The 26,180-nt window shown below is 37.7% G+C and overlaps 7 protein-coding genes across 8 annotated transcripts; 2 read left to right on the top strand and 5 right to left on the bottom strand.

Moving 5' to 3' along the window:
- Positions 1-409: 409 nt before the first annotated feature.
- LOC18013493 (O-fucosyltransferase 37) lies at positions 410-2,578 on the bottom strand. Its single transcript, XM_006394221.2, has 6 exons — positions 1,940-2,578; positions 1,661-1,829; positions 1,487-1,576; positions 1,104-1,387; positions 747-1,005; positions 410-652 (listed from the first exon to the last, which is right to left on the bottom strand). The coding sequence occupies exons 1-6, from the start codon at positions 2,569-2,571 to the stop codon at positions 410-412; spliced, it is 1,677 nt and encodes a 558-aa protein (XP_006394283.1). The 5' UTR covers positions 2,572-2,578.
- Positions 2,579-2,949: 371 nt separating this feature from the next.
- LOC18013484 (adenylate kinase 4) lies at positions 2,950-4,878 on the bottom strand. Its single transcript, XM_006394220.2, has 6 exons — positions 4,723-4,878; positions 4,068-4,213; positions 3,843-3,962; positions 3,592-3,759; positions 3,414-3,503; positions 2,950-3,319 (listed from the first exon to the last, which is right to left on the bottom strand). Exons 1-6 carry the CDS (start codon positions 4,820-4,822, stop codon positions 3,218-3,220), a joined length of 726 nt encoding a protein of 241 aa, XP_006394282.1. The 5' UTR covers positions 4,823-4,878; the 3' UTR covers positions 2,950-3,217.
- Positions 4,879-5,369: 491 nt separating this feature from the next.
- On the bottom strand, positions 5,370-8,540 carry LOC18013483 (probable inactive leucine-rich repeat receptor-like protein kinase At3g03770). The gene is made up of 7 exons (XM_006394219.2): positions 8,347-8,540; positions 7,025-8,188; positions 6,793-6,929; positions 6,460-6,703; positions 6,154-6,365; positions 5,809-5,937; positions 5,370-5,722 (listed from the first exon to the last, which is right to left on the bottom strand). Exons 2-7 carry the CDS (start codon positions 8,133-8,135, stop codon positions 5,516-5,518), a joined length of 2,040 nt encoding a protein of 679 aa, XP_006394281.1. The 5' UTR covers positions 8,136-8,188; positions 8,347-8,540; the 3' UTR covers positions 5,370-5,515.
- A 2,143-nt stretch (positions 8,541-10,683) lies between these two features.
- Positions 10,684-12,506, bottom strand: LOC18013457 (FBD-associated F-box protein At4g10400). 2 transcript variants are annotated; one of them, XM_024151329.1, is made up of 4 exons: positions 12,334-12,506; positions 11,334-12,206; positions 11,114-11,254; positions 10,684-11,031 (listed from the first exon to the last, which is right to left on the bottom strand). In XM_024151329.1, exons 2-4 carry the CDS (start codon positions 12,168-12,170, stop codon positions 10,768-10,770), a joined length of 1,242 nt encoding a protein of 413 aa, XP_024007097.1. In that variant the 5' UTR covers positions 12,171-12,206; positions 12,334-12,506; the 3' UTR covers positions 10,684-10,767. The 2 variants fall into 2 exon arrangements, with proteins under 2 accessions (XP_024007097.1, XP_006394280.1); XM_006394218.2 differs by having other exon boundaries at positions 11,334-12,174; positions 12,334-12,500.
- Positions 12,507-12,680: 174 nt separating this feature from the next.
- Positions 12,681-18,225, top strand: LOC18013384 (ribonuclease J). The gene is made up of 17 exons (XM_006394217.2): positions 12,681-13,006; positions 13,317-13,548; positions 13,655-13,778; positions 13,911-13,967; positions 14,202-14,393; positions 14,474-14,542; positions 14,658-14,840; positions 15,025-15,105; positions 15,275-15,340; positions 15,427-15,519; positions 15,630-15,755; positions 15,973-16,086; positions 16,222-16,317; positions 16,391-16,488; positions 16,579-17,003; positions 17,081-17,559; positions 17,811-18,225. Exons 1-17 carry the CDS (start codon positions 12,787-12,789, stop codon positions 17,904-17,906), a joined length of 2,751 nt encoding a protein of 916 aa, XP_006394279.1. The 5' UTR covers positions 12,681-12,786; the 3' UTR covers positions 17,907-18,225.
- Positions 18,226-18,281: 56 nt separating this feature from the next.
- Positions 18,282-20,851, top strand: LOC18013389 (UPF0235 protein At5g63440). The gene is made up of 7 exons (XM_006394216.2): positions 18,282-18,660; positions 19,351-19,465; positions 19,575-19,728; positions 19,818-19,914; positions 19,993-20,081; positions 20,208-20,276; positions 20,449-20,851. The coding sequence occupies exons 1-7, from the start codon at positions 18,546-18,548 to the stop codon at positions 20,506-20,508; spliced, it is 699 nt and encodes a 232-aa protein (XP_006394278.1). The 5' UTR covers positions 18,282-18,545; the 3' UTR covers positions 20,509-20,851.
- Positions 20,852-21,210: 359 nt separating this feature from the next.
- Positions 21,211-22,829, bottom strand: LOC18013388 (cytochrome P450 94B1). The gene has a single exon (XM_006394214.2). The coding sequence runs from the start codon at positions 22,798-22,800 to the stop codon at positions 21,283-21,285; it is 1,518 nt and encodes a 505-aa protein (XP_006394276.1). The 5' UTR covers positions 22,801-22,829; the 3' UTR covers positions 21,211-21,282.
- Between the last annotated feature and the right edge of the window lie 3,351 nt (positions 22,830-26,180).

Genomic DNA, 26,180 nt, shown 5'->3' with positions numbered 1-26,180 from the left:
CAATTCAGTATGAATGATGAACAGCCAATCAATTTTTTATTTTTTATTTTTTCTAGAAGAAACACAAAATAAATAAATAAACTATAAACCCGGTCAAAAAATCTGTACGCCACGAAACTAGTTAGGACGTGTCTCACTACAATTTGTTAGTAGTTACACTTACACATGAACAATATTATTTTCTAATCTCACTTATTACAAAATGTAATGATTAACGAACGTAATACTGAACGACGATCAAAACTAATCCTGTACATTTTACAGGAGAGATATATGTACACGTGTCTAATAACGATTGGATACAGCTGGACAGGCGTTGCCTTCACGAGCAAGGGATCTGAGCTAGAAGAAGAACCCTTCAGACCTGAATATTGTCTCAAGCATTGCCCTGAGGAGCAAGGAACCTGCGCTAGAAGAAACCTACAGACCTGTGTTTCCCATGACGGCACATACACTCCGGGACGGGATAAGCGACCACGTCACGATCTCTCCGCCCTCTCCGTGACTCAGGATGGCCTTGAGACTTACGGTGAAGCTTTCGAGTTACAGAACTGAGCTCAGATTCCGAAACCGAAGAATTCTCCATCAGAGGTAGCATCGCTCTCTTATTAGGCATTATAAACTTCCTGTGTCCTACATAAGCTCTGTTCCCCTGGGAGAAAAAGTTATTAAAGAGTTAAAAAAACAGATCCATCAATGATATTAGTTTTCAAAAGAGAATATAATAATAATGTGTTTTTTTACACCTGCATAGCTTTGGCCATGTTTCCGCCATGGGAAGGAAGGAAAACATCGCTGCTAAGTGAAACAATGTAGTCAAGAGCTGCCAAAGCCGAAGATCTATTGGTGAAAGGCAAGAGCTCGCCTTTATGAGCTAATGTCTCCTTTGTCACCAAATTAGGAAACTTTTTAACGAGTGGCTCTATCGCTCGCGAGCCACCAAATGGCTCACCTCCTGCGATATATATCGATGCATTGTTTGGTGCTCCCAAGGCCTTCAACAACCTTGAAAATCCAAAAAGACTCAAGCTTTAGGTTACCATCGAACAATTCAAACGGTCAAATCCAGTTTCTCATGCCTACTTCTCCTCTTTTTAAATTACCTTGCAATCTCGTATGCATTGAGAGGACAAAACCCAGCAAGCCTACGCTCTGTATAGGTCATGTTCAGTCTACCAGTGAGGTATCGAGGCTGAGCCATTCGAGTTTCTGCTATGATCCGATCGAATTCTGAGCCTAATCCAGTGAGACAACCGGTTCTTACCCAGACATCTTTCTCTAGCCTTAAATGGAGAGCTATATACGGACCTTCGATCCACATTCTCCTCGCGAGTCTGTTCCCGAGATTCTCAATCGGTGCTGCGAATCTCAGTGCATGGAAAGCAACCTATGTGAACCAACAAATTAAAACCAACAATATCTCACAGGATTTTTCAATTAGTAACCCAACAGATTATAAAGAAAAGGGTGTGTTTGGAAACTGTACCTTGCATCGGAGTTTCTGCAGATCCGGAGGGAGATTCTTGGCTAGTCTTGAGTCTAATCCTTTCAACACCAAAAGCCCTTCCTCATCCAACTGCATTTAGTAAACATTCAAAATCAAGAAACAGAGAAAGAATAAACTATCAAAACCAGCCAAACAGCAGAGAGAAAATTTTACCTGTTTGAAGAATTTTGCACGGATCCAAACCGGTGAAACGTCCCACGGAATCTGATTCTCAATCGTCTGTCTAGACATAAGATGCGTCGACGGTAGAGAAGAAACGATACGCACATCGGATCTCAGCGTTTCCTTGAAATGCTCTACATCGAAAATGTCTGAGAACTCACTGAAAACGTAAAGAAGAAAGAAAGAGATTTCCAGTCTTGGATCAGTGATTCGAATCAAAAACCCATAAGAGATTTGATAACAAAAAAAAAAAGTTTTCTTTGTTTGTACCTTTCGTCTCCCCAGACTCGATTCACCTGCAAAACGGGAACAACAAGAGCAGCTTCGAGAATCATAGCGATTACGACGGCATCAACGATTTGATTCCGTTGTTGATTAAGTCCTCCAGAGACAACGACGACGAGGAATCGTTTCTTCTCCTTAGAAATTCTTGCCGATTTCTTCCTGTAATCCAAACTAAAATCCAAACAAGGCGTGTATCCTTCACCGTTGGGCTGTTTCCAAAACTCCCTCTCCTCCTCCGTCATATTCCCTGAATGTCCTCCTCTCGCCGGTAACGGATACAATGTGGAAGCGCCGGAGACGGCGAGGGAAGTTACGAGATGACGAGGGTCGTCGGAGATGAAGAAATTGAGAGAGGAAGATGGAGAAATCGTGGAGACGCAAGTGGACCCATGGTCTAAGGACGATGTGAGAAACGAAATTCCCGAGAAAACGAGAGAAAGTGAGATGAGGAGAAGGAAAATTTGCGGAGGCAAGCATCGAGTTTGGTGATGGTGGTTTAGAAATCGAGGACTGGATTTCTTCGGGGGAGAGAAGAAGAGCAGAGAGAAATGGAAGAAAGGAGATGGCGGATGCGACGTGAAGAAAGGATTCCTGATAGTTCTCATCGATTTCGCCATTGAAGCTCTTTCGAAGGAGAAGAAACTTTCTAGCTAAGAAGGTTTTAGTTTTCTGAGCAGAGAGAGAGAGAAGGAGAGTGGTTGATTCAGTTACAGCAGAGCCTTTTGATTCTTGTTTTCCCGGGAAACTGAACAATCGAGAAATTCCAAATCGACCTCTATATTTATTAATTTGTTATGAGTGAGGCCTCAATAAAGTTTGATTATCAATTTACCCCTGAAATTTGTTTGTACTCTAATTTCGAATGGACTTCAAATACCGAAAACGGTAATTATAGTATTCGATCGGTTCTCGTTTCGGTTAGTACTCGACCGGTCCGGTATGTTTATTAGCTCAATATCATATTCCGAGTTGACGATTCGATCATAAATTACTTGTTTAAGAGAAAGAGGAATGTAAAAAGAGACTGCGAATATGCAGCAAAACACTCCTGCGCTAGACAGGAGACAACAGAGAATATTCAGGATCGTTTCGATCCAAAGTATAAAAATTATTCTCCAGATTTTTTTTAAAAACTAGTCAAAAAGGCAAGCGCCGCCAAGACTAAAAAAAAGGGGGGTAATTCCGCAGATCAGTGATATATAGATTTGTCTCTCTTGTAGGAAGCAAAAGAATGGATTCTAACCAGAGGAGATGATCTCTTGATCATGAGGACAATGCTTTTTTAACCTCTGATGTAACTTCTTGAGGAGGCTTCTCGGCATGGATGTTTGTAAGAACAGCCTTTTTCGCATAGTAATCGATCACCTGTGGAGAAGGGGAGAACATGAACATCAAGGTGCTCGCAAGGAGTCATGGAGAATGAATTTCGATACGAATCACATGAAATAGGAATCAATACCGGTTCAGTTTGGCTGTGGAAAGCTGCAAGCCTCGACCTTAGAACTTCTGCATTATCATCTTTGCGTTGGATCAGAGGCTCTCCAGTAATCTGGAAAAGAACCAGTTGTTTAACAGATGTTTGGGGAGGGAATGCCAATAAACAGACGAAAAGTTTCAAGATTTATTGGGAGTCTTACATCATCAACTCCAGGGGTTTTGGGAGGAGCGAATTTTGTGTGGTAGCTCCTGCCACTCGACGGGTGGATCCATCTCCCGGTTATTCTTTCCTCCAAGATTGAGTCATCGATAGCAAAGTTGAGAACTTTGTTGATTTCTGTTCCCCGCTTCTTAAGCATCTCGTCTAGCTGCAAACAAAAACACAATCCGCCAATAAAACAACCAAAAGAGCAAAAGGGGAGAGACAGAAGAAACAGTGATTGAGCAGCACCTTCTCTGCCTGAGTAACAGTCCTGGGAAACCCATCAAGGATAAACCCTTTCTGACATTTCGGCTTGTTCATGGCTTCATCAATTATACCAACAACCAGATCATCAGAGACAAGCTCTCCCTGTAAAAACAATCACAAAAAAAATAAGAAAAAACAACGATCTAATCAACAAAAAGCAATGAGGAAACAAACATCTCTGTCAAAGAAGAAAAAAAGAGAGCTGACCTTGTCCATAGCTTCTTTGGCCTTGACACCAAGAGGGGTTTTAGCAGAAACAGCAGCTCTTAACATGTCTCCAGTGGATAAGTGACACAAGCAATACTCATCCTTCACTACTGGGGACTGTGTACCTTTCCCTGACCCAGGAGGTCCTGCAATTCATCATAAGTCAGAAAACAAAGCATTCTCTCAGCATTCCATCCAAGAAATCACACAGGCGCCATAAGCTGAATCTTGATTACCCACGGAAAGTGACAGCTTATTCAATTTTTCAAAACACAACAAGAGAGCCTTAATAAAATTTCACCATTAAAATTCCAAGTATCTTTTGCAATGGTCTTAAACTCGCGTACCAGACCCAAACAACGAAATTTTAGATCCACAAAGTCTCAGCTCGAAAAGACCAAACAGAACCTTATTATGTCATAATTCCAATAACAAGTAACCTGACTCGGGTTCAAGCTCACTGCTATCATCTTTCAGATCTAAAATTACACTCCCAAAAAGTTTTAAAATTTTACCATAAACAGGATAATTCTCCACTGAAAAACAATCACATACAAAGAAAATACTGGATCCAACGACATTACAACGAAACGCGAGCAATTTAGACGTCGCTGCCAAGTTTTTTTTTTTTTAGAGGGACCGATTGATGACATACCTATGAAGATGAGGCGTTTGTCGGGCTTTTCTGCACATTTAAAGCGTCGTAGAAGCTCGGTCATGAGATCACCAGTATGAATATCTTCCAAATTCGCCATAGCCGATCTAGTTTCGCTTCTGCTTAGCTTAAAGTCTTCGTTTTTCTCGAAAGGGTTTTTGCAATCACACAAGTCAAAGGGATATAACAGTAACCGGGGCCGGGTTTCGCTAACTCGGGTCTCTTATTTTGGGTCGGAGCTCCTGATCTCGTGGATGATTCAGTATAGTGTGACTAACTGACTATAATAATCACATTAATTAAATGACATTATTGGTTACTCACTGAATACTTTGAACGAAAATAACGAAAAATGCTCTTTAAACTAATTGACTCTGTTAAAATTATGAACGAAGTATTTTGTTTAGGCTTTGAAGTTTTGGATTTAATTGTTAAAATCTAGAGTTAGTTCTAAGGGTTTAGGATTCTTTTAGACTGTTTTTTTTGTTAATTTATAAAAAAAACCTAAAATATTCATTGCTTTTGATATAAATTTACACTATTTTCATAAATCTCAATTTTTTATTTTTGGTTAATTAAAGAGATCTAGAAAAAAAAAAGATGGCTTCTGCTTCTAGTGTATTTTCTTTTCAGACGAATAAATGTTATTTATTTTCCCTTTTCAGATCATTTCATAAATAATAGGGGATTTTCATACACAACACCCAAATCTATAGAGCATGTAACAGCCTTTTTTCTTTTTTTCTTTTTTTTTTTTTGTTAAGCGAAGAAAGAGAAGAAGCTATGTACATTATTAATATTGGTCACCATCTTCAGCCTGCAACTGAGAAGCATACTGTAAATTCCACAAAATATCTTCAAAAGATGGTCGACTTAACGATTCCGGCGAAACACATTTGTTCATCAGAGTTATCACTCTTAGCAAAGATCCGTTCCGACAAGTAGCTTGTACTGTCGGATTCACCATTCTCCTCCTTCCTTCCTCGCTCTCCAACGATGCCTGCAAAAGAAAAAGATCACCAACTTTTTTTAGCAAGTACCAAGGATCAGTTCTGGTTTGTGACTCTGATCTTGCGAAAACCGTACCACTTCGTCCCGGAGAAACGCTTCTTCTCTTGCGGAAACAGATGGTCCAACGATCGACTGTAGAAGAATTAATCCGAAACTGTAAACATCGTCTTCTAGTCTTGACATTTGCCATGATTTTGCGATTTCCTGATTAAAAAACTCCCATGTTAGTCAATGTTTAAGATCAGAATCACTGAGCTCAGACCGTGCATTAGTCTTGGTTTCAGTTTAGAAAACCGGTTAACAAAGAAGATCAAAACAAAAAGAGAAACGTAACCGGATAAAACCGGTTCAGAACTGAATTTATTCAAGATATGGTTTTAACGAAATCATTAGGCTAAAAATTAATTCAACAAGGCTTACTGTGTTATGTCTGGTTGCTTCAGAGACAATGGACAAACCATAATCACTCAGCTTCGCAAACCGGTGTTGGTTAAGCAAGACATTGTTAGTCTTGAGTCTATTGCTGAAGAATCCAGGAATAACTCCAGTGTGAAGATAATGAACAGCCTTTGCAACACCTGTAAGAACATTCAGTCTCTCTGACCAATTCATAGCCTTCCCCGAACTATCATCTGCGCAAAACCGAAAACCCGCAAATAAGTTTATTTTTTAATCAAAAAAACGAAAAAGATAAGAAAAGGTTTGAGCTTTTTTAGGAGACTAAACCTGAGATACAAGATTGGAAGTTTCCATTTGGAATGAATTCATAAATCAAAAAGACTTTTTCGACGCTGTAATCATCTTTTCCTCCACAATCTATGCAATGACCCAACAAGCAAACGAGATTCGGGTGTCTAAGCTTCGCGAGCAAATCAAGCCGCAGTTTTAGATTCCTTATAGAGTATTTCTTCGATGAAGGCAAACATCTTATAGCCACTTTTGTTCCATTCTCAAGATTCCCTTTGTAAAGCTGAAAGTATATAAGCAAGTCTCAGAATCTATAGCTAAAGAAGATTAATGATCCTGAAAACACATATTGATTTCATAGAACTTTATTACCGTGCCATATAATGAGCTTTCACCGAGAATCGCAGTTTTGTCGAAGTTCTTTGTAGCTTTAACTATCTCTTCTAAGGTAAACTGTCTACATACCGGTAAATCCTCTGAACCAAACTTGGATGTTTCAGAAATGTACCCTAGTTCACAATCAGAAACAAGAAGAATTGTAAGTCAAGTCTTTTTTTTTTTCACAATATTTGAGAATATTACGGGTTTTTGGGGAAAGCCTTACTTGCATTTGAGAGTATCTCAGAGGAAAATCCAATTGATGGATGGTTATCATGAACTGTTTTATGGCTCAAATGCTTCTTTGTTACTCCTTTTCTTCTAAGCAATATGAATACACCGCAGATCAGAACCAATATCGCCATTGATATACCAACGATCAAACCGACTAAAGCTCCTTTCTTCCCTTTTCTTTGTCCTGATCCATCTGCAGCCTCTGCTTCAGCCTCTGCTTCAGCAGTTTCCGCCGCGCGAACTTCTTTAACACAAGAAGATTCTGGATGCTGCTGTTTCTGGAGAGATAAACAGTTTCCATTGAATCTCACCGCCCAGACTTGCTTGCTGCTTAAGCAATGAGGAACTTTTCCGGTTAACTTGTTGTCGGAAATGTCGACAAACCAGAGTTTGCTTCCACATTTCAGATCATCCGGTAGTGAACCACTCAGAGAGTTTGAACTCAAATCGATATACTCGATTGTCGACACAGAGAGTAATGAAGAGTGTAGCTCTCCAAATAGCTTATTACTCTTAAAGCTAAGAACTTTGAGATTCGAGAACGAATCAAACCAGCTAGGTAATTTGCCATTGAAGAAGTTATGATCAAATCTGAAAGTCTCTAGCTTTACCATTGCAGACAACTTTGGGGGTACTGATCCAAACAGAAAGTTATTGCTCAAATCCAAGTACTCAAGTGAAGTTAACCGATGAAGTTTCTCAGGGAGATGTCCCCAAATCCCTAGAGAAGCCAAAGTAAGAACCCTAAGGGATTTTAGCCTTGACAGTGTAGTGACAAATGAGTCAATTGAGAATCTATCAGATAGAGTAACGTTAGGGATGGCAAAACCCTCGAAGCTTTTGGCCTTTTCTGATGATTTATCGCCGAAGATGTTAAGCTCCGAGACCGAATTAGACAAACAAGTGATGTTCATCAACGGTGATGGTTGTAAATAGCAGAAGCTGGTCTTGTGATCGTACCAAGATTCGAGCTGTTTTGGGTATTCTAAGTGTTTTTTCAGCTGGAGAAGGACTTGTGCTTGTGAAGCTTGTAGCTGAGATGAGCCTAAACTGTAGAAACTCCATAGAATAGATAACAAGAAGATGAATTTAAACACACCCATTTGTCAGTTCTCAGAGATATAGGTTTCAGACAAGATCTGTGTATTTGATGAACCTGCGATAAAATAGAAACACAAGACAAGAGGCTTCAGAGATTAAAAATTTTGTGAGTTTAATCAAAACCCAATAGTACCAAAAAAAAAAAAAAAAAAAGAACAGAGTAATCTTGAGAACTGAACTTATCAAATATGTAGAATAAGAGCAGAGTAGTACCTTAAATTTCAGAAGTTTGAAAGACTTCTATTTTTTTCCTCAAAAGGATTAAAGACTGGAACTTATTGATAAATCAGAGGAATAGAGAGCAGGTTCTTTCAGTCACCGACACATATCAGTGATCATGTAAGGAGAGGAAGAAAAGCAAGATTCTTGAACGCGTGAAAGTGAGATTTTTTTTTCTTTTTGTTCAGGCTTTGTGAGTGAGAGAATATGGAAGTGAGAGGTAGCAGTAATTATATTATATACAAGAATCTTTCCTTTCAATATGCATGAGTTAAATTTGGTGGGGTTTCTGATCACTCATACCTAAAGAAAGAGACTTGTATTTAATATATTATTGTTTTATTAGTGTAAAATAAGAATAAAAGACAAAAGTTTCTGCATAATGTATACAATTATCAAACTAGTACTTACAATAATGTGTGTTTTTAGTTCACATATTAAATACTGTTGTCTGGACTGGAGGACATGTAGTACATAAGCTTTTGTATTTGTAGTTATGTAATTGGGACCAAGCGATTCCGGAAGAAACCAAGGGGGAAGATGTTAAATGCGGCGTCATGATAATAATAGTCATATGTAGTTCATTAACAATGACACATATCACTACTTTCGTCAAAAAAAAAAAAAAACAATGACACATATCAATGTGATTTATCAATTTCTCTTTTTAAACGATAAAAGCAATTCAAACAATAAATTTAACTGATATGTCGAAATAAATTATAAAAAAAAAACAGTCGAATGCGTAGAAATATTTATCCTGAATAATCACAAAACTTCAACAAAAAAATGGTTTTAAGTCAATTAATGACATTTGAGTTTTTTTCTTAGATTAAGAAGTGGTGGGTGGAGTTTATAAATGCAAATGGTTGAGGAGGCCTCGGGAATTGAGTTCGTTTGTTTGTTTGTTTGCTACACAATGCTCCCACCCATCAAGTCACAGCCTGTCCTTCTAATTCGAGCGTTTAAAAGTCAAAGTTGTGTACCTTTGTTGACTCTTCTATTCCCACTTTACAGTTTACTTACACTGTGTAAATTACACACATTATAAACCGTAGCAAAATGATTGTGGTGTGTGAATTGTGACGAGTCCTTGATTTATAAATAAATAGTATTAGCGATTACATCAATGTATAGATGTAGTTTGATATGATTGATGTGCTATTATTGTAATATTTAATCAAATAATGAGTTATTCATTTGGATAGAACAACTTTATGTACATTTATTTATTTTTATATCATAGTATATTGTGGGGATAAAATAAAGAATAAATATATGATCAACGTTATTTTCATTATTTAATCAAATCCGTATATAAATGTCGAAAATGACGGTATTGGTTTGCGTATGAATGAGGTATGTGTATTGACATATTATGATAGCTTGCTCTTTCAATGATTTTTCATAGTGAGCCTATCTTCATTTATGTGTTAATAGTTTCAACTTTGATGTATATTATTATTGGTGTCATATGATTTCGTTTAATAAAGCAAAACTTATGTTGACTTGGTCAAGTGGTCCAGTCTTCATCTCTCGACCCGTGTGTAGTAAGAAGTATCATACTAAAAAGAAATTTGTAAATTAGATTAAAGTCGATGAAAGAATTAATTATGCATGTAGCGTGATTTATCTTTTTGTACAAATTATATTGGAATAAATTTGCAGTAGTCTGCAAAGAATGTGAAGATTGACTTCACTTTTAATATAATAATAAGATAATAATTAATCTTTGACAATCTTCGTCAAACATGTTTTGACTTTGACCACTTGTGAGTCACTTAGATAATTGGACATTTTCTAATTCTCTACAGACACTACAAAGAATCAAACAATCGGGCTCCAGATTTTATTGCTACTGTACTATCTTTTTGGAAGAAAAAAAACTGACTTTGAAATATATCTGAAATGTTGTATTTATGAATGAAATATTTATGTTAAGGTCCTCATCGATGGCTTTTTACCTTTTACATTAGATTTTCATAGTGTCTTTCAAATAGGGAAATATGACATATTGCAATGTGACTTTTTTTCCTCAATCTCTCCACTCATAGACTTTTTGGCCTAGCACTCGACTAACCACCCATTGGACCAACATAACATAACAGAGCAGTACACTTCCCTAAATCACATTTAATTTTTTTAGCAACCATAATTGGCATTGCATATTGCTATATCAAGAGTGCAAGAGAAGGGTACAAGAGAAGCCCAAAGTACCATCCCTGATCCATTGAACAAGCAAAACACTGAAACAACTAACTTTCCAAACAAAAATTCATCTTCCAAATATCGAGCCTCTTCTTTGATGGAAGATTATAGTAAAACATGGAAGAATGTGCAATTACTTCAACAACAAACAGATACAGATGGAAGTTCGAATCCTATTATATAAAAACATCTAACAAATTACAACACTTAATCAAAAAAGAGTCGGCATGTCGTTGAGGCTCGTGAACAAACAGACAACTCCTTGAGCATTTCAAATTTTGGAATAAATTTTTCATCAGACGAGATTCTTGCAGTATATAGGCGATGAGCGTTTTCCAAGACGTAAACCGCAACATCTTTCTCTTGTGGTCTTCCCATGTATCCTGACCAGATGAAAGTTTGTATAGTCGACCAAAAACATGCAGGAACAGTACTCGGTCGATTCCAGCTAACCATTTTACTAGCACGACCCTGAGTTCGAGCAGAATAATTGGATTAAAAACCACTATCTGTGCATTAGACCAAATTCAATCGTTTTATCAAAGAAACTTACTAATATTTGAAAGATGTTAAGAACTCGCAAGTTAGGAGAATCTTTGAGCAACCGAGCAAGCAGATTAGACGAACACCTTGTGCAAACACAGAGCTTCAAATACTCAAGCTGGTTGAAGACAAAACCGTTACCATACAGAACCTGCACACGATGGAAAAAAGGAGGACTCTATAAACGAGACCGGAGAGTTTGTAGTTGAAAAATGGAAAACAGAATTTACCTGTGAACATAAAGTAAGACGCTTGACAGATGTGATTGATCCGATGATACTCTTGATGTCAGGGAATCTAACATGTATATATGCTTCTTCCAGCTTAGGCATATCCTCAATCACACAAGATTCATTCTCATCATTCAGATCCTCAAGTTTCAAATACTTCAAAGAGGGAGTATCTATCTCTAACCCATCTAGATAACATTCACGAGGTATAGAGAGCGATAAACTCTGCAAAGACATGACAATGACAATGATCTTTCCCACATTGTCGTCACGATGACAAAAATCCACCGATAGATTCTCAAGAACAGGGCAAATAGATAGAAGCCGCTTAAGAGATTCTCCATCTAAGCCAGTCCCATTTCGAAGCTGCAAAGTTTTCAGAGAAGGAAGACAAACCCTACGAGGAACATCCAAGAGAATATCGCCTTCGAGTTTCAAGACCACAAGCGATTTGCAAGCATACAAACTACTCGGCAATATGCATTGCTTGTCCAAGTAAGAATCATAAACAATGTCAAGCTCGCGTAGGCAGCGAGAAACTGCAATTACAACCCACAGTTTGACATCTTCAGGTTTATACCGTGAGAAAGATAAATCGAGACGGAAGCTTTCCATGACCGAAGCTCTATACAATGGCAGACTTCTGTCAAGAAGACACCGTAAACTCTCGCACTCAGACCTTGTGCAATGGCTGCTAACGAAATCAAGTTTTGGCAACCACATCCAAAGACACTCCCATCGTTTCGACAAAATGCTAGTGGAGACTGCAACTTTTGTTGGAAGAAACGATAATATCCTAACCAGCAACTCATCTGATAACTCACTGATTCTGTCCATATCTCTACAAACCCAAAAGAACTAGAATTTATCTTCCTAAGAAGAAACAAGAAAACGCCGTACCAAACGAATTAGTAACAAGTGTAAGCACAAGCACACAAAGCGAACAGAGCAAAAACCTAAGTTAAGAAAAGCTAGATTGTTGGATGATGAATTTTTTTACCTGTGAAGACTTATCGGTGGCTCGAAGTCTGCTCCGGAACCAGAAATCAGAAGATGAACTGCGAAAGCATCGTCTCCATTGCTCCGGAACTAGAAATTAGAAGATGAACTGCGAAAGCTTCGTCTCCATCGGAGTTAATCGGAGTCGCCCCTTTCCTCCGTCGACACTCAAACACTTTGGGTTGGCGAGTGGTTTAATGCCCATAAACCATCTAAATCTAATTTGCTTATCCGGTTTAGAAATAACCGGGTAAGGAAAACCGGTTTCTAATCAATTGAGAAGGTCTGTGTATTCGTCTCCATCCGATAAGAAAGAAAGATAGTTTCCAGTCACAGAGAGATACTTCTTTTCTCATCTCTCTGTCTCTCTCCATTTCCCGCTTCCATCCTTAAACCCCTTCTCTCTTGGTCACAAAACTCCGTCTAGGGTTTTCTTTTGTTTTGTTTTACAGTGATGAAACCTGCTGCCTCATTGCGAGGTTTCTCTTATCCTTCTTCCTCGCATGCTTCCTCTATCTACTTCGATGTTCGCAGACCAGTTACTTCTACTTCTACACCCTCGAAAATGGCAGCTTTTAGTGCTCTATCGCTTTGTCCTTACCCTTTCACCTTCCGGAAAAGCTCTCGAGTCAGGTCTACCGTTTCGTGTTCCGTCACTTCTCCTCCTGCTTCTGGTGTGTTGTTTTTCCTCTCTTCTGTTCTTTTCTGGGTTCCTGAAAATCTTTGGAAAAATGAGCTATTGATAATGGGTTTGAAGTAATTTTGAATTGGTACAGAAATAAAAAATTGAAACTTTTTCGAGAAAGAAACTAGGCTGATAGTGGCCGAATTCGATTTCGATAAATTTATTCCTGTGATGCTATGACCTTCTCACTCAGGGTTTTATTGATAATTTGACTATAATGTTTTGAATTCTGATAGTAAGTGTCACTCTGTGTGATATAGTGACTCTATTTGTTGAATCTGGTGTTATGTTTGTTTAAGGTACATCTTCTTCCTCTAAGACACCTCGTCGAAGATCAGGTCGTCTAGAAGGAGCTGGAAAAAGCATGGAGGACTCTGTGAAACGTAAAATGGAACAGTTTTATGAAGGAACCGATGGGCCGCCTCTCCGTGTTCTACCCATAGGTGGCCTTGGTGAAATTGGAATGAACTGTATGCTTGTTGGAAACTATGATCGTTACATTTTAATCGACGCTGGTGTAATGTTCCCTGAGTAAGTCTGTTTATCTTGTTAAAAATTGGCGAGAAGTGATTTTATTTGTGTCTTAAATGATATCTTATTAAATTTCTATGGGAAAACTTGTTGTGCAACATTACAGTTTTGATGAGCCTGGGGTTCAGAAAATAATGCCAGACACAGGATTTATCAGACGATGGAAACACAAAATTGAAGCTGTTGTTATAACGCATGGTCATGAAGATCACATTGGTGCGTTGCCTTGGGTAAAGTCTTCTTCCACTCCTTGAAAAAGCCAAAGTCACCCATAGACCTTTTTGAGAATAATGCAGTTCTTGTCTTCTGACCATTGTTGGTTTCTCTCCTTTTTTAAACCAAATACTCTTTTACATGAGCAGGTTATCCCGGCATTGGACTCTAATACACCGATATTCGCATCATCTTTCACCATGGAGGTGATTTACATTACATCTTTATCCTTGCTATATCCTTTTCTGTCTCAATTAGTCTTATGTTTTTCAACAGCTACTAAGCTTAGACGTATAGTTTCGCTTTGAAATGTATGTAACACAGCTTGCGTTTTTATCCGTCAGAATTGTCATGTTCGGGCAGTTAGTTTCCTAGATCGCATCATGCCTCATCTTCTCTTTGCAGTTTTTCTCATGGATGTTTTTTTTCCTATGCAATAGCTTATAAAGAAGCGCTTGAAGGAGCACGGGATCTTCGTTCAGTCTAGACTTAAGACATTTAACACTCGAAGGAGATTTATGGCTGGACCATTTGAAATAGAGCCCATTACAGTTACCCATTCTATTCCTGATTGTAGTGGTTTAGTCCTCCGTTGCGCTGATGGTAATATTCTTCACACTGGAGATTGGAAGGTAGAGTAACCCCCTCATAAACTCTTGCATGCCTCTTTGTATCGTCCTCTTGCTGCATGTGATAATTTGAATAATAATAGATTGATGAAGCACCATTGGATGGAAAAGTCTTTGATCGTGAAGCTTTAGAGGAACTCTCAAAGGAAGGAGTGTGAAACCTTAAAAGCTTTGCAGAGTCATACTCGTGTTATATGCTGAACGCATATATAAGCTACGGTTGAAATCGCTATACGTAAAAAAAAAATTCTCCATCTAATATCACAGATGATGAGTGACTCAACAAATGTATTGTCACCGGGAAGGACAACTAGTGAAAAGGTGGTCGCAGATGCTCTGGTAAGGAATGTAATGGCGGCCAAGGGAAGAGTTATCACAACTCAGTTTGCCTCCAATATACACCGTTTGGGAAGTATTAAAGCTGCTGCTGATTTAACTGGTCGGAAGTTGGTATGTCTTTCCTCTCATGTTGTAGCTTTGATTATTGCCATATATTCCATCGTAATTCTGTATATTTTCAAACTTCTGCTAGTGATTCTAGCTTCCACCTCTCTATGTCATGTCGCCAATTTTTCCTCAAATTATGCAGCAACAAGTTTCATTTCGGAAGTTAAAAGTACACTTTTTTTTTTAGGTCTTTGTTGGCATGTCCTTGAGGACATATCTCGAGGCAGCTTGGAAAGATGGAAAAGCTCCAATTGACCCGTCAAGTCTGGTATATGCACTTTCTCTTATACTGTCTCTTGTATGATGAATTAAAGCCATTAATGATGCATAAAGTTTGTCTTTAAAGTCATAAAGTCATGTTTGAGTTTGATGATTATTACATTCTGTTTTTTGTTTCCAATTTATCTTTCATCCGTTCTAAAAAAACCCAATCTCAGGTGAAAGTCGAAGACATTGAAGCATATGCTCCTAAGGACTTGCTGATTGTCACGACTGGATCACAAGTAAGTTAATCTCTTAAAATTGGGGAGTGGTGCAATTTATTCGAGTTTCCTAGCTAATTTACCTATTTGACAATGACTCTGATCAGGCAGAACCACGTGCCGCCCTGAATCTTGCATCATATGGAAGTAGTCATGCGTTCAAACTTACCAAGGAAGACATAATTCTTTACTCAGCCAAGGTATTTGAGAGATGTTATATGAAAAGTATACATACATATGTTCAAGAGCATCTAATACGATGGAAGATGGGATCACTGATATTTATTCTCGTTCTAATGTGTTACTCAAGGTTATCCCTGGCAATGAATCACGAGTAATGAAAATGATGAATCGAATAGCAGATATCGGGCCAAATATTGTCATGGGCAAAAATGAAATGCTGCACACATCTGGTCATGCCTACCGTGGAGAATTGGTAAGTGGCTGCTTCTCTTAAGATTCTGTTGATACATTCAAGTTTTGTTGCCAGCTTTGCCTTACTTTTTCTTATCACTTCAATAATGTAAGGCTTTTAGCGCATATCTAAAAGAATAAAGTAGTTATTCCGTTTTGATTTTCTTTTGTAAATTGATGAATGACTTACGGAAGAAATTTGTTCCTAATGATGATTTTAAATTTTCTTTGTTTTGAAGGAAGAGGTTCTTAAAATAGTGAAACCGCAACATTTTCTACCCATACATGGAGAACTTTTGTTTCTGAAGGAGCATGAATTGCTCGGGAAGTCTACTGGGATTCGACACACTACTGTAAGTCTCTCGCCGAAGATTTATAAATCATGGTAGATAGATAGCATTCATTATCTCTGAAAAAAAAAAAAAAAACCAACCCTGGTCAGTCAGCTTTCACTGAATGTTTTCACTGTTATTTTTCTTCTACTTCAGGTTATAAAGAATGGAGAGATGCTTGGAGTTTCTCACTTGAGAAACAGAAGGGTTTTGTCCAATGGATTTAGCTCTCTTGGGAGGGAGAATTTACAGGTTGGTTCATTATTGCCGTTGTCTTTGAGTAAATGACTTGAGTAGATACTGAATAAAGCTAGCCTTGCTGCAGTTAATGTATAGTGATGGTGATAAAGCATTTGGCACATCAAGTGAACTCTGCATTGATGAGAGACTCAGAATTGCATCTGATGGCATTATAGTTCTGAGGTATGTCTGAATTATGACATCTTTGTTAAGAACATCTGTAGCCCTTTCTTTAATAATACTCTTTTCCTTGTATGATTTTCTATAACACAGCATGGAAATCATGCGCCCGGGCGACTCGGAAAACACTTTGAAAGGGAAAATAAGAATCACAACGCGCTGTATGTGGCTTGACAAAGGAAGACTTTTAGATGCACTTCACAAAGCAGCACATGCTGCTCTATCAAGTTGTCCTGTGAATTGCCCCTTGTCTCACATGGAAAGAACAGTCTCTGAAGTCCTGAGGAAGATTGTGAGGAAGTACAGTGGTAAAAGGCCTGAAGTCATTGCTATAGCCACTGAAAATCCCTTGGCAGTCCGAGCTGATGAGGTCAGCGCGAGGCTGTCCGGTGATCCAAACCTTGGCTCTGGAGTTGCAGCGTTAAGGAAAGTTGTTGAAGGCAATAACAAAAGAAATCGACCAAAGAAAGCACCTTCACAAGATGATTCCATAAAAGAAGTAGATCGCACTTTGAAAGGTCCTGTCTCTCACACACATATGTAGCTGTATACTCGGGATTTTCGATCTGTAATCTGACATGCTTCACTAATGCAGATGATCTTATTAATAGTGCAAGACTACTAGCTGAGGAAGAAACAACGGCTTCTTCATACACTGAAGATGCTGATGACGTGCCCGTTCGGAGTTCTTCAGAAGAATCAGATGACTTTTGGAAATCATTCATCGATCCGTCATCGCCACCTTCACCTGGTGAAACCGAAAACGTGAAGAAGGTAGCTGGTGCAGAGCCTAAAGCAGATGATAGCGAAAGCAGCAGAGACGAAGATGATCCATCTGATAACACAGATTCTCAAACCAAGTCGTCTGCAAAGCGTGTGAGGAGGAACAAATGGAAACCTGAGGAAGTAAAGAAGGTAATCAGAATGCGTGGAGAGTTGCACAGCAGATTTCAGGTGGTGAAAGGTAGAATGGCTTTGTGGGAAGAGATCTCTTCAAACCTATCGGCTGAAGGAATCAATCGAAGCCCGGGGCAATGCAAATCTCTATGGGCATCTCTTATTCAGAAATACGAGGTTCCTCTCTTAACTAAATACTCGAGAATCAGTAGCTCTTGATTTTGACGTTCGAGTTTATTAGATCAAAAGCTTTAAACTTAGCAACTAAGATAGTTAAAGGCACACTTTATATCTCTCTTTCTACTCGAAACCATTGATACAGTGGTCATAATCAGTTAATTTGTTATTGTCCAAACTTTAAAGCTTCCTCTATATATATATATATGTAGATGTGTGTGACAAATTGTTTGACGATAATTCTTTTGCAGGAGTGCAAGGCTGATGAAAGAAGCAAGACGAGTTGGTCACATTTTGAGGACATGAACAACATTTTGTCTGAGTTAGACACACCCGCACCTAAGTGATGTGATTACATTACATGACATCATCTGACGAAAAGAATCATCTACAAATTAGAAGATTGAACAGAGGCATTCATTATGTTATATATTTATATCATATATGTAACATGTAAGATGATTTTGTCTGTAGAAGCCATTAAAGCAGGATGAATGCCAACTGCCAAGGAAGAAGAAGAAAGCCTTGAGTCATTTTGGATCGCTTCTATTGCTTTGGTTTTAGATCGGTTTAGATTCGATTTGGTTCAAAACACATGAATAAACCGGATTTTTGTTTTTCTTCAATCCTCCATTTGGTTCAAAATACAATTTGGGTTTGGTTGGATTTTGTCTATGTATCCATCCATCGATAGTATGGTTTCCATACAAATCACTGATTGTTTTGTCTAAAACCGGTCCGATTGATCGCAAGTAAGATTGAGGTTTAGTCCTTGGGGCTCCGTGGCCAGCCGGATCCGTGCGCCACCGTGAATCGCCGGTCGCTGTGACCTGTGAGCTATCCGTTTGGGCGGTTTAGGTGATATAATACCCAGAAAATTACTTTTAAACCAAAAAAAAAAAAAGTGAAGGAGATTACAAAAGTGAGAGCTGAGCTCCGACAAATTTCTTGGATCGACGAATTCTGAAGAGAAGGAGAGAAGAGAGATGCCGAAGAGAACGACACACACGTATTCGAGCGAGGACGCGGCGCCGGAAGGGCCCGACTCTGATCTCTTCGTTTACTACTGCAAGCACTGTGGTTCTCATGTCCTTATCACTGGTTCGTTTCTCCGATTTTTTTTTTTTTTTTTTTTTTTTTGAATGAATGTTAAATTTTATTCAAACCAAACGTTTCTCCGATTTTACTCACTGAATAAAGGTTAAGTTGCCTGAAATTTGAGTGAAACACTACTTGCTCACTTTGAATTGGCGTTATTGTGGAAGAAATTGCTCTTTTTTGGGTTTCCAGATACATTGAGTGGGAATGAGGAGGATTGAAAGATTCAGTCTTTGGAACATTAGGCCATGGTAGTTTGCAGTTTTCAAGTGGTGGAAAACTTCTTGCTGTTGGGATGCTTGAGTTTAGGTTAACAACACAAAGTACTTTTAGGTCCAATCACAGATTTTGCATGACTTCGATTTAGATTAACAACATAGTACCTTGGTAATGTTCGTACTTGCTTATGATGTAAAACTTGGAATGCGTTAAGACTTGTAACACTCTCTGTGGCCTTCTTTTGGCAGCTCTTTGCACGCTTCATGTAATTCTGTAGAACTTCTTTATGTACTGATTATTTCTTATTGTTGTGGTTACTCCTTGAGAAAGTATTTTCAGTGAAAAAGCTGTAAGTGACGACACATGTTGTTAATCGGATTAAGAGTGTAACATGAAAACTTTTGCTGATTGTGAAATATATATATATGGTATCCTTTGATAATGGTCTGTATACTAAATTAGATTTGTTACAAGATACCCAGTTGCAGAAGATGCCAAAAAGGAAGACCGACAGATCGAATGTGCTCGACAAGAAGAAGCACCTTGCTAGGTTGAATGTCAGCGAGGGAGGAAAAGTTTTATTAAAACGGTAAGGTTTTGATATAGGGCTAATAAGCCAGTCTTGAGCACCATATTTGGGTTTAATATAATCGACATTTCTAAAAGTTTCTTTGTTTATGTTGATTTGTTGTTACCAGGGGAGAAGGGAAAATGGAGAGACAGTTTAGAATGAACTGTATCGGTTGTGAGCTTTTGGTTTGTTATCGCGCTGAAGAGAATCTGGAAACAGCGTCTTTTGTTTACATTGTTGATGGAGCACTTAGTGCTGTTGCTGCAGAGACTAACCCACAGGTACAATTTGGTTACTCATTTTCTTATAAGATTTTTTTTCAATTGGAAAAATCAGAAACTAGATAACAAATCTATTATGCGGCGTGCAGGATGCACCTGTACCTCCCTGCATTTCACAACTCGACGGTGGACTTGTTCAGGTTGCAATAGAAGTGGAAGACCGTGCACAACGTTCAGCAATCACAAGTAAAAACATAGTCACATGACCCGAAATTTATTTTTCTACTCTCTTCTTTAACATGTATTTGCCTATTCTCTCTGCAGGGGTAAACGCTGATGACGTTCGTGTGACTATTGCTGCACCAGCTGCTCGTGGGGAAGCTAACAACGAGCTTCTGGAATTCATGGGAAGGGTACCAACACAATCCTTTATTAGCCACTTCTAATGATTTGTTCTCTCTAATCACAGTCTCTTACTTCGTATGTTACTGAGGCTTTTTGTCTAACGCAACAAGACCTCTGTGTTATTACTCTTTTAGGTGCTTGGCTTAAGGTTGAGCCAGATGACTCTCCAAAGAGGTTGGAATAGCAAATCAAAACTACTCGTGGTACATTGATCCTGCCTTCAGTTCTCTTGAGAAGCTTATTGGTTGTTTTTTTTAGTTCTAGATAGTAATAAGGTTTTAGTTTTACTACAGGCACAAGGTCCTCCAAAAATTTTGATCGAAGATTGCTCATTGATATGAATTACTCATATTGGTTTATGTTCCTCTGAACCAGGTCGAGGATTTATCTGCTAGACAAGTGTATGAGAAGCTTCTTGAGGCCGTTATACCGTAAAATCTGCTGTTCGTGCGGGTTGGTGAAAGACATTAACTCGAGAGCTCTGCAACCCTTTTGTTAACACTCTTTATTGGTTTGCTGCAGATAAGAAAGGGTTTCATATTTTTCTTGAGAAGATAGATAAACTGCTTTCTTCTTTCTTTGTGTTTCATGCTTATGCGACCACTACTCTTTTAAAATAATCCCCTATTATTAAAGTTATTATAATTGTCTTTTGATACTTTCAAAAGTGTGTCTTTTGAACTATAATTAAAAATCACATCTATAACTTACAGTTGTCACATTTAATATTGTAATTTGGTCAAATGTGTATCTTAATTATTAAACAAGACCTTGAATAGGACCTACATTGATGTGTATCTCATTTCTAAATCCAAATCTCTTTTTTTTTGGCATTTTGGGCAACCAATCCTAATCGTTTCATATCTCGTCTGTTGCAATATCATACTCATTGTTTATAAAACAGAGTACTGTGATCAGAAGTGATGTGTTTCACTTCTATCTCTTCGCTGTATCGAAACAATCGTTACTGTAGCCAGTTTGTAATTATATATCTGCCCCATTCTCTATTTATTTGGACTTAAAACAAAAATATTTAATATATGTCTATCAAACTGATTAATATATTGCATCCACTTCGATGAGACGACAATACTGATGTACATCTTTTTTCTATTAGCAAGCAAGCTGTGTGACACATATTGATTTGATTTAGTATATAAACCACACATTTTACATATTCGTTGGATATTCTATAAGGACATGACATGATTAGTGCTCTCTCCGCTTGATCTTCACCTTTAGTCCACCAGCCATGTGAGCCGTTAGAAGAGGTACAAATACCGGCCGAGTATCACAAACCGGTACAATCTTAAACCGACTCAAAACCGAACCAACCACGAATTTCATCTGCATAAACGCCATTTCTTTCCCTATACAAACCCTTGGTCCCGCTTGGAAAACCGGAAACTTGAACGAGCTGACGCTTTTCAAAACCGGTTTGGTGCCGTAATTTGCCTCTTGCTCAAACCACCGGTTCGGTTTAAACTCGCTCCAGTCTAGTCCCCACACTTTCTCCATCCTTCCCATACCGTAAGGGAAATAAGTCACTTTGTCTCCTTTCTTCACACGTGTCCCGTCAGGCAAGACGTCGTCGTTTGCTGCATGCTTTGAGTCCCAAGCCACTGGTGGGTAAAGCCTCATTGCTTCACAGAGACAAGCTTTCGTGTAACTCATCTCTCTCAAATCCTCAAACCCTAACCCTAAAGAACCCTTGTTTCTCACTTCCTCTACTACCTTTTTCTCCGCGCAATCGTTCTCACTCAACAGCCAAAACAGCCACGTCATCGCCGCCGACGTGGTGTCCCTTCCCGCCATAATAAAGCTGATTACAGAATCTCTCACGGCTTCCTCGTCGTGACCGGCGGCGAGAAACCTAGACAAGAGGTCTTTCTTGTCCGCCACGTCACCACCGATATCGAGGCTCTTCTTCTTGGCACGGATGATCTCAGATACCGACACGTGTACGCTTCTGATGGCTTCTCTCAACCTCCTCTCGCTCCCAACGTTCAACAAACGCTTCAGCTTCCACACGGCGTAAATTGGCTCCGTGGCACGACGAGCGCTAATCGCCGCCGCTACATCAAAAGCCTCGACAAGATCCGGAACGGGTCGGGTCAAATCCAAACAATCCGGATCCCATCCCAACGAAACTTTACAAACAACATCGAAAGCAAAACGTTTTAAAACATCTTGGAAATCCACCGTCCTTCCTCCGTCGTAGTCCGCGGCGGAGGAAAGCACCGGAATGAGACGGTTTTCTACTTCTTCGCGGAGGATCTCGAAAGTGAATTCCCTAAGAGAACGCATTGTGAATTCGTGGCTCGCAAGTTTGCGCTGCGAGCTCCATAACTCGCCGTCAGAATTAAAAATTCCGCCGCCGAGTAGATCTCCGAGGAGGTCGGTGAAAGGTTTGCCTTTAGGGAAGTTAGAAAAATTTGTTTTGAGAATGTGCTCGACGTTTTCTGGATTGGCCGTGATGATAGTCCGGCGACGGAAGAGGAGATCGACGGTGATGGTTTGAGACGGAGAGAGACGAAGAAGATCAGTGTACCATTGGAGAAGACGGTGGCGGTTTCTGTTGAAGGAGAGGATAGATCCGATGAGTGGATATGAAGGCAGATTAGAGGATGATGTGGTTTTGGGTTTTAGGGTTTTCGTTGAAAACGAGAAGATTAACATAAACCCTAGAAGTAGAAAGAGAATGAGAAATGCAGTGAGCGTTACCATTTTGGAACTCGTAGTTTCTTCTTTTGGTAATTTATGTTTTTTGATGTGTGTTCTTGGTCTGTATAGGGAACCATATATATTATCCTATTTATATAGGACAATTATTGAAAACAGAATAAAAAGTTGTGGCTCCGACCACAACAGTCCAGAAAAGGACATAAATCTTTTTTTTAGGACATAAATCTTAAAATACACTATTCATTTCTTTATATATTTACTTTGTTTATATATTTTAAATCTTTTTCCAGCGATGGATGTTTGTTACTGTTTAAAAATAGGTTTACATTTATTCAGCACTGTCTCAACCCTAATATTTGATTAACAGAAACAAGCTCTTTAAGTAGATGAAAATCTGCTAGATTCCTTTAGCAAAAAAAAAAAAGAACTGCTAGATTAATTTTCTTTGTTCATACCATTTTGCTACATGGCATGCATTTTTTCAAACAAAAGGAACGAAAAAAATGTAAGGTTTTGATATAGGACTGTGATTAGAAAAAAAAATGTAAGGTTGAATGTCAGCGAGGGAGGAAAAGTTTTAACAAAACGGTAAGGGTTTGATATAGGGCTAATAAGCCAGTCTTAAGCACCATTTTTTTTTTCAAAAGTTTAGAAAGAAAAAAATGTCACTTCCAAAGAAATACACAGCAAAAAAAAAGTTTCAGCTCGTTTTTTTATGGCTAAACACCTAAACTACTCTTAAAGATAATTTCGTCAAACTCATTTAACCGTTATATAATCGATTTTTAAGAATTTTGGTTTATTAACAAGAGAAACAGTCAAATTGAATTTTTTTTTTTACTTCTAGATTTTATTAAGAAAAAATGCATATAGATAAAAATTAAACTTTGTCAATAAATTTTAATTGCATACTTAAACCATTTCTAACCTTACTCCATATTTCATTTGAAACTAAAATTTAGAGCAAAATTCTTTCTAATACTCCTCTATATTTCATTTCAAAATAAAATACTCTATTTTTTAGTCATGATTTCATTTTAGAGGGAAAAATAGAATATAGTTGGAGTAAAATATAATTTCATTTTAGAGTTATTCTAAAATGGAGTAAAATATGAAGTTATACAATTGAGATGCTACAGTAAGTATCAAGCTAGCTGACAAAAGAAATTGCAACATATTTTTTTCATAAAATGTCGACGCCGCAGGACTATCACACAAAAATCAAAAAAAGGAGATTAATGTATTGATGTTATCGACGTGGACAAGGACAAGTACCACAACACTTGTGGCCAAATTTCCGGCCGAAATCGATAATAAGAAAATATAGACACGACTCAATCGCTGAAAAAGCAAAACATTTTTTCTATTTCTTAAAAAGCAAATCTAATTATATCTAATACTGGAATAATAATAAATTTGGGCTCTGATAATAAAACTTAAGTTTGGACGGTCATTGCCAACAAAATTTTTGACGACATGTGTAAGAAAATTTAAACAGTTCATAATTTGAAAATGGATGAAGGATAGTGATCGGATGTCTATCTATTTTATTTATTTTAATGCTCTCTCAAAAGTCAAAATTACTCTCGAGTGTATAACACAACAAAATATCCCAATTCTACAAATGTAAACTAGAATAGTATGTATAGAGATTCTTCGTTCATTAAATAATCTAATATTATACAAAGCTGTATGTACGTGATGACATAAGTGAATGATCTGTGGGTTTTGTCAATTAATGAACTCTGATTCTTAGAAGATTCTGGGTATATGTTATATAATTTATATATAATCATATTGTAATTCAGTATTTGCAATACGCATGTTTAGTATCTCAAGGACTTGGTCGGTAATCGGTATATATATGCATATGCCACTAGTGACCAGATACCAAAATAGAGATTTCATCGGAAGATATTCTCTTTTCTTGCCGAAATTCGGATTATATATATATATATATATATATATACCACTAGTGACCAGATACCAAAATAGAGTTTTGATCAGAAGATATTCTCTTTTCTTGCAGAATATATATATTTAACCATACTAGAATCATCTCTGTAAACAATTAATATTCAAATTCGAATCTTACTGTCAGAACGATATTTTTATTGGGGCTTTAGACAAAGTCTTGGTTCGAGTATATCCCAATAGCTTTGGTTTTCTCTTTCAAAAAAGTATATCCCAATAAATATGCATGTGTCGGGTAAGATCGAGCACGTTGACGAAATTCTTCAGCCGAAATTTAAAACAAATATTTGCACAATAATTAACTGGATGAAGAAAAAACAATAAATATACACTTTTCTGACTACTTATGGAACTCATTATTAGTTTTTTTGCACGTTTTTCTCGTGGTTTGACAATTGAATCAATCTCATCAATAAAATCTCGGAACTAGTTTCACTGACTTCTTTCTCGATGCTCGTGTGTCCCGAAAATGACTATGAATGTCTTAGATTTTCATGTTTTCTTACACATCTAATACTCCTTTAACAGAATTTTCTTTTTGTGGTATAGAATAAGACTCACAACTCACAAGTGTTTACTGTACAAGAGAAAAATAAACCAGCGAGCATATTGTTACATTATACGTGAAATGAGAAAACTAAAACCTTCTGATAATTAATCCATATGCAAAACATTTAAATGAGATTGATATGAGCCACTCCCCTTGGGACAAAAGACGGCGCCGTTTGGAGAATTGGGGCCATTACGACAAGTTTCCTCTTATTGAAATTTGTCCAGAAGTATCTCCAAATCATTCTCTTATTGCTTTGATTTGACAGACAATTTGTCTTATAGAATCAAAGTGCTTTCTCTCCATTTTTCGATCTCAATTCTTTTGGGTCATCTTCACCGTCCAAAGAGGCTTAAGGTTTTGTCCGTTTTAAGTGACACCTTTTTTTTTTTTTCATTTTAACCAAACTCTTTTTGAGAGTTATGATGCTAGAAATAGAACTTATTGTAATAAACAGCTGAAAACAAAATTAAAGAGCAATGACAATAGAGTAAATTTTTGTATAAAAATGATAACTTAGATTTATCTAAATTAATAAATCTAAACCCTACAGTTATCTTTTTTATTTAGAAGTCTTTGATACAAATAACTGATACTAACCAAAAAATAGAATCAAACAAATGTTATGTTATTTTGTTTTTTTAGGTAAGTTAAATGGAATTGGAGACTTTATTTTCCTCACTTTGCGGGTCAAATCTTGTTATTTCGCCCGCCGCATATAAATATTATCTTCACCACAATCCAAATTACAACATTACTCACATGTACAATACATATTATCATTATTAATAGTATTTTATGATTATTAATCTACTAATAATGATCATTGTATTATGCTGTAGTAGCCCAAAAGGCGACCGTAAATAGGTCAAACTTTCCCATTAACGAAAAGCGATTA

Source organism: Eutrema salsugineum, unplaced genomic scaffold (genome assembly GCF_000478725.1).
Source record: "Eutrema salsugineum unplaced genomic scaffold, Eutsalg1_0 scaffold_6, whole genome shotgun sequence".
NCBI classification, from domain to species: Eukaryota; Viridiplantae; Streptophyta; class Magnoliopsida; order Brassicales; family Brassicaceae; genus Eutrema; species Eutrema salsugineum.
This window is presented reverse-complemented; position numbering and strand designations above follow the sequence as displayed.

Excerpts from the sequence above, each read along its gene's own strand:
- LOC18013384 (XM_006394217.2), top strand. The coding sequence starts at position 12,787 with ATGAAACCTGCTGCCTCATTGCGAGGTTTCTCTTATCCTTCTTCCTCG. Across the intron at positions 15,106-15,274 it reads CAATTGACCCGTCAAGTCTG|GTGAAAGTCGAAGACATTGA; the intron begins GTATATGCACTT and ends ACCCAATCTCAG. Across the intron at positions 15,520-15,629 it reads TAATTCTTTACTCAGCCAAG|GTTATCCCTGGCAATGAATC; the intron begins GTATTTGAGAGA and ends GTGTTACTCAAG.
- LOC18013493 (XM_006394221.2), bottom strand. The coding sequence starts at position 2,571 with ATGGCGAAATCGATGAGAACTATCAGGAATCCTTTCTTCACGTCGCAT. Across the intron at positions 1,830-1,939 it reads CGAGTCTGGGGAGACGAAAG|TGAGTTCTCAGACATTTTCG; the intron begins GTACAAACAAAG and ends TTACGTTTTCAG. Across the intron at positions 1,388-1,486 it reads TGCAGAAACTCCGATGCAAG|GTTGCTTTCCATGCACTGAG; the intron begins GTACAGTTTCCA and ends TGGTTCACATAG.
- LOC18013388 (XM_006394214.2), bottom strand. The coding sequence starts at position 22,800 with ATGGTAACGCTCACTGCATTTCTCATTCTCTTTCTACTTCTAGGGTTT.
- LOC18013484 (XM_006394220.2), bottom strand. The coding sequence starts at position 4,822 with ATGGCGAATTTGGAAGATATTCATACTGGTGATCTCATGACCGAGCTT. Across the intron at positions 3,760-3,842 it reads CTGTTACTCAGGCAGAGAAG|CTAGACGAGATGCTTAAGAA; the intron begins GTGCTGCTCAAT and ends TTTTGTTTGCAG. Across the intron at positions 3,504-3,591 it reads AAACCCCTGGAGTTGATGAT|ATTACTGGAGAGCCTCTGAT; the intron begins GTAAGACTCCCA and ends GTTCTTTTCCAG.
- LOC18013483 (XM_006394219.2), bottom strand. The coding sequence starts at position 8,135 with ATGGGTGTGTTTAAATTCATCTTCTTGTTATCTATTCTATGGAGTTTC. Across the intron at positions 6,704-6,792 it reads AAAGCTCATTATATGGCACG|CTTTACAAAGGGAATCTTGA; the intron begins GTAATAAAGTTC and ends ATATACTTTCAG. Across the intron at positions 5,938-6,153 it reads AAGCAACCAGACATAACACA|GAAATCGCAAAATCATGGCA; the intron begins GTAAGCCTTGTT and ends TTTTTTAATCAG.
- LOC18013457 (XM_024151329.1), bottom strand. The coding sequence starts at position 12,170 with ATGGACAGAATCAGTGAGTTATCAGATGAGTTGCTGGTTAGGATATTA. Across the intron at positions 11,255-11,333 it reads GTCTTACTTTATGTTCACAG|GTTCTGTATGGTAACGGTTT; the intron begins GTAAATTCTGTT and ends CATCGTGTGCAG. Across the intron at positions 11,032-11,113 it reads TTAACATCTTTCAAATATTA|GGTCGTGCTAGTAAAATGGT; the intron begins GTAAGTTTCTTT and ends GCTCGAACTCAG.
- LOC18013389 (XM_006394216.2), top strand. The coding sequence starts at position 18,546 with ATGCCGAAGAGAACGACACACACGTATTCGAGCGAGGACGCGGCGCCG. Across the intron at positions 19,915-19,992 it reads ACAACGTTCAGCAATCACAA|GGGTAAACGCTGATGACGTT; the intron begins GTAAAAACATAG and ends TTCTCTCTGCAG. Across the intron at positions 20,082-20,207 it reads TTCTGGAATTCATGGGAAGG|GTGCTTGGCTTAAGGTTGAG; the intron begins GTACCAACACAA and ends TTACTCTTTTAG.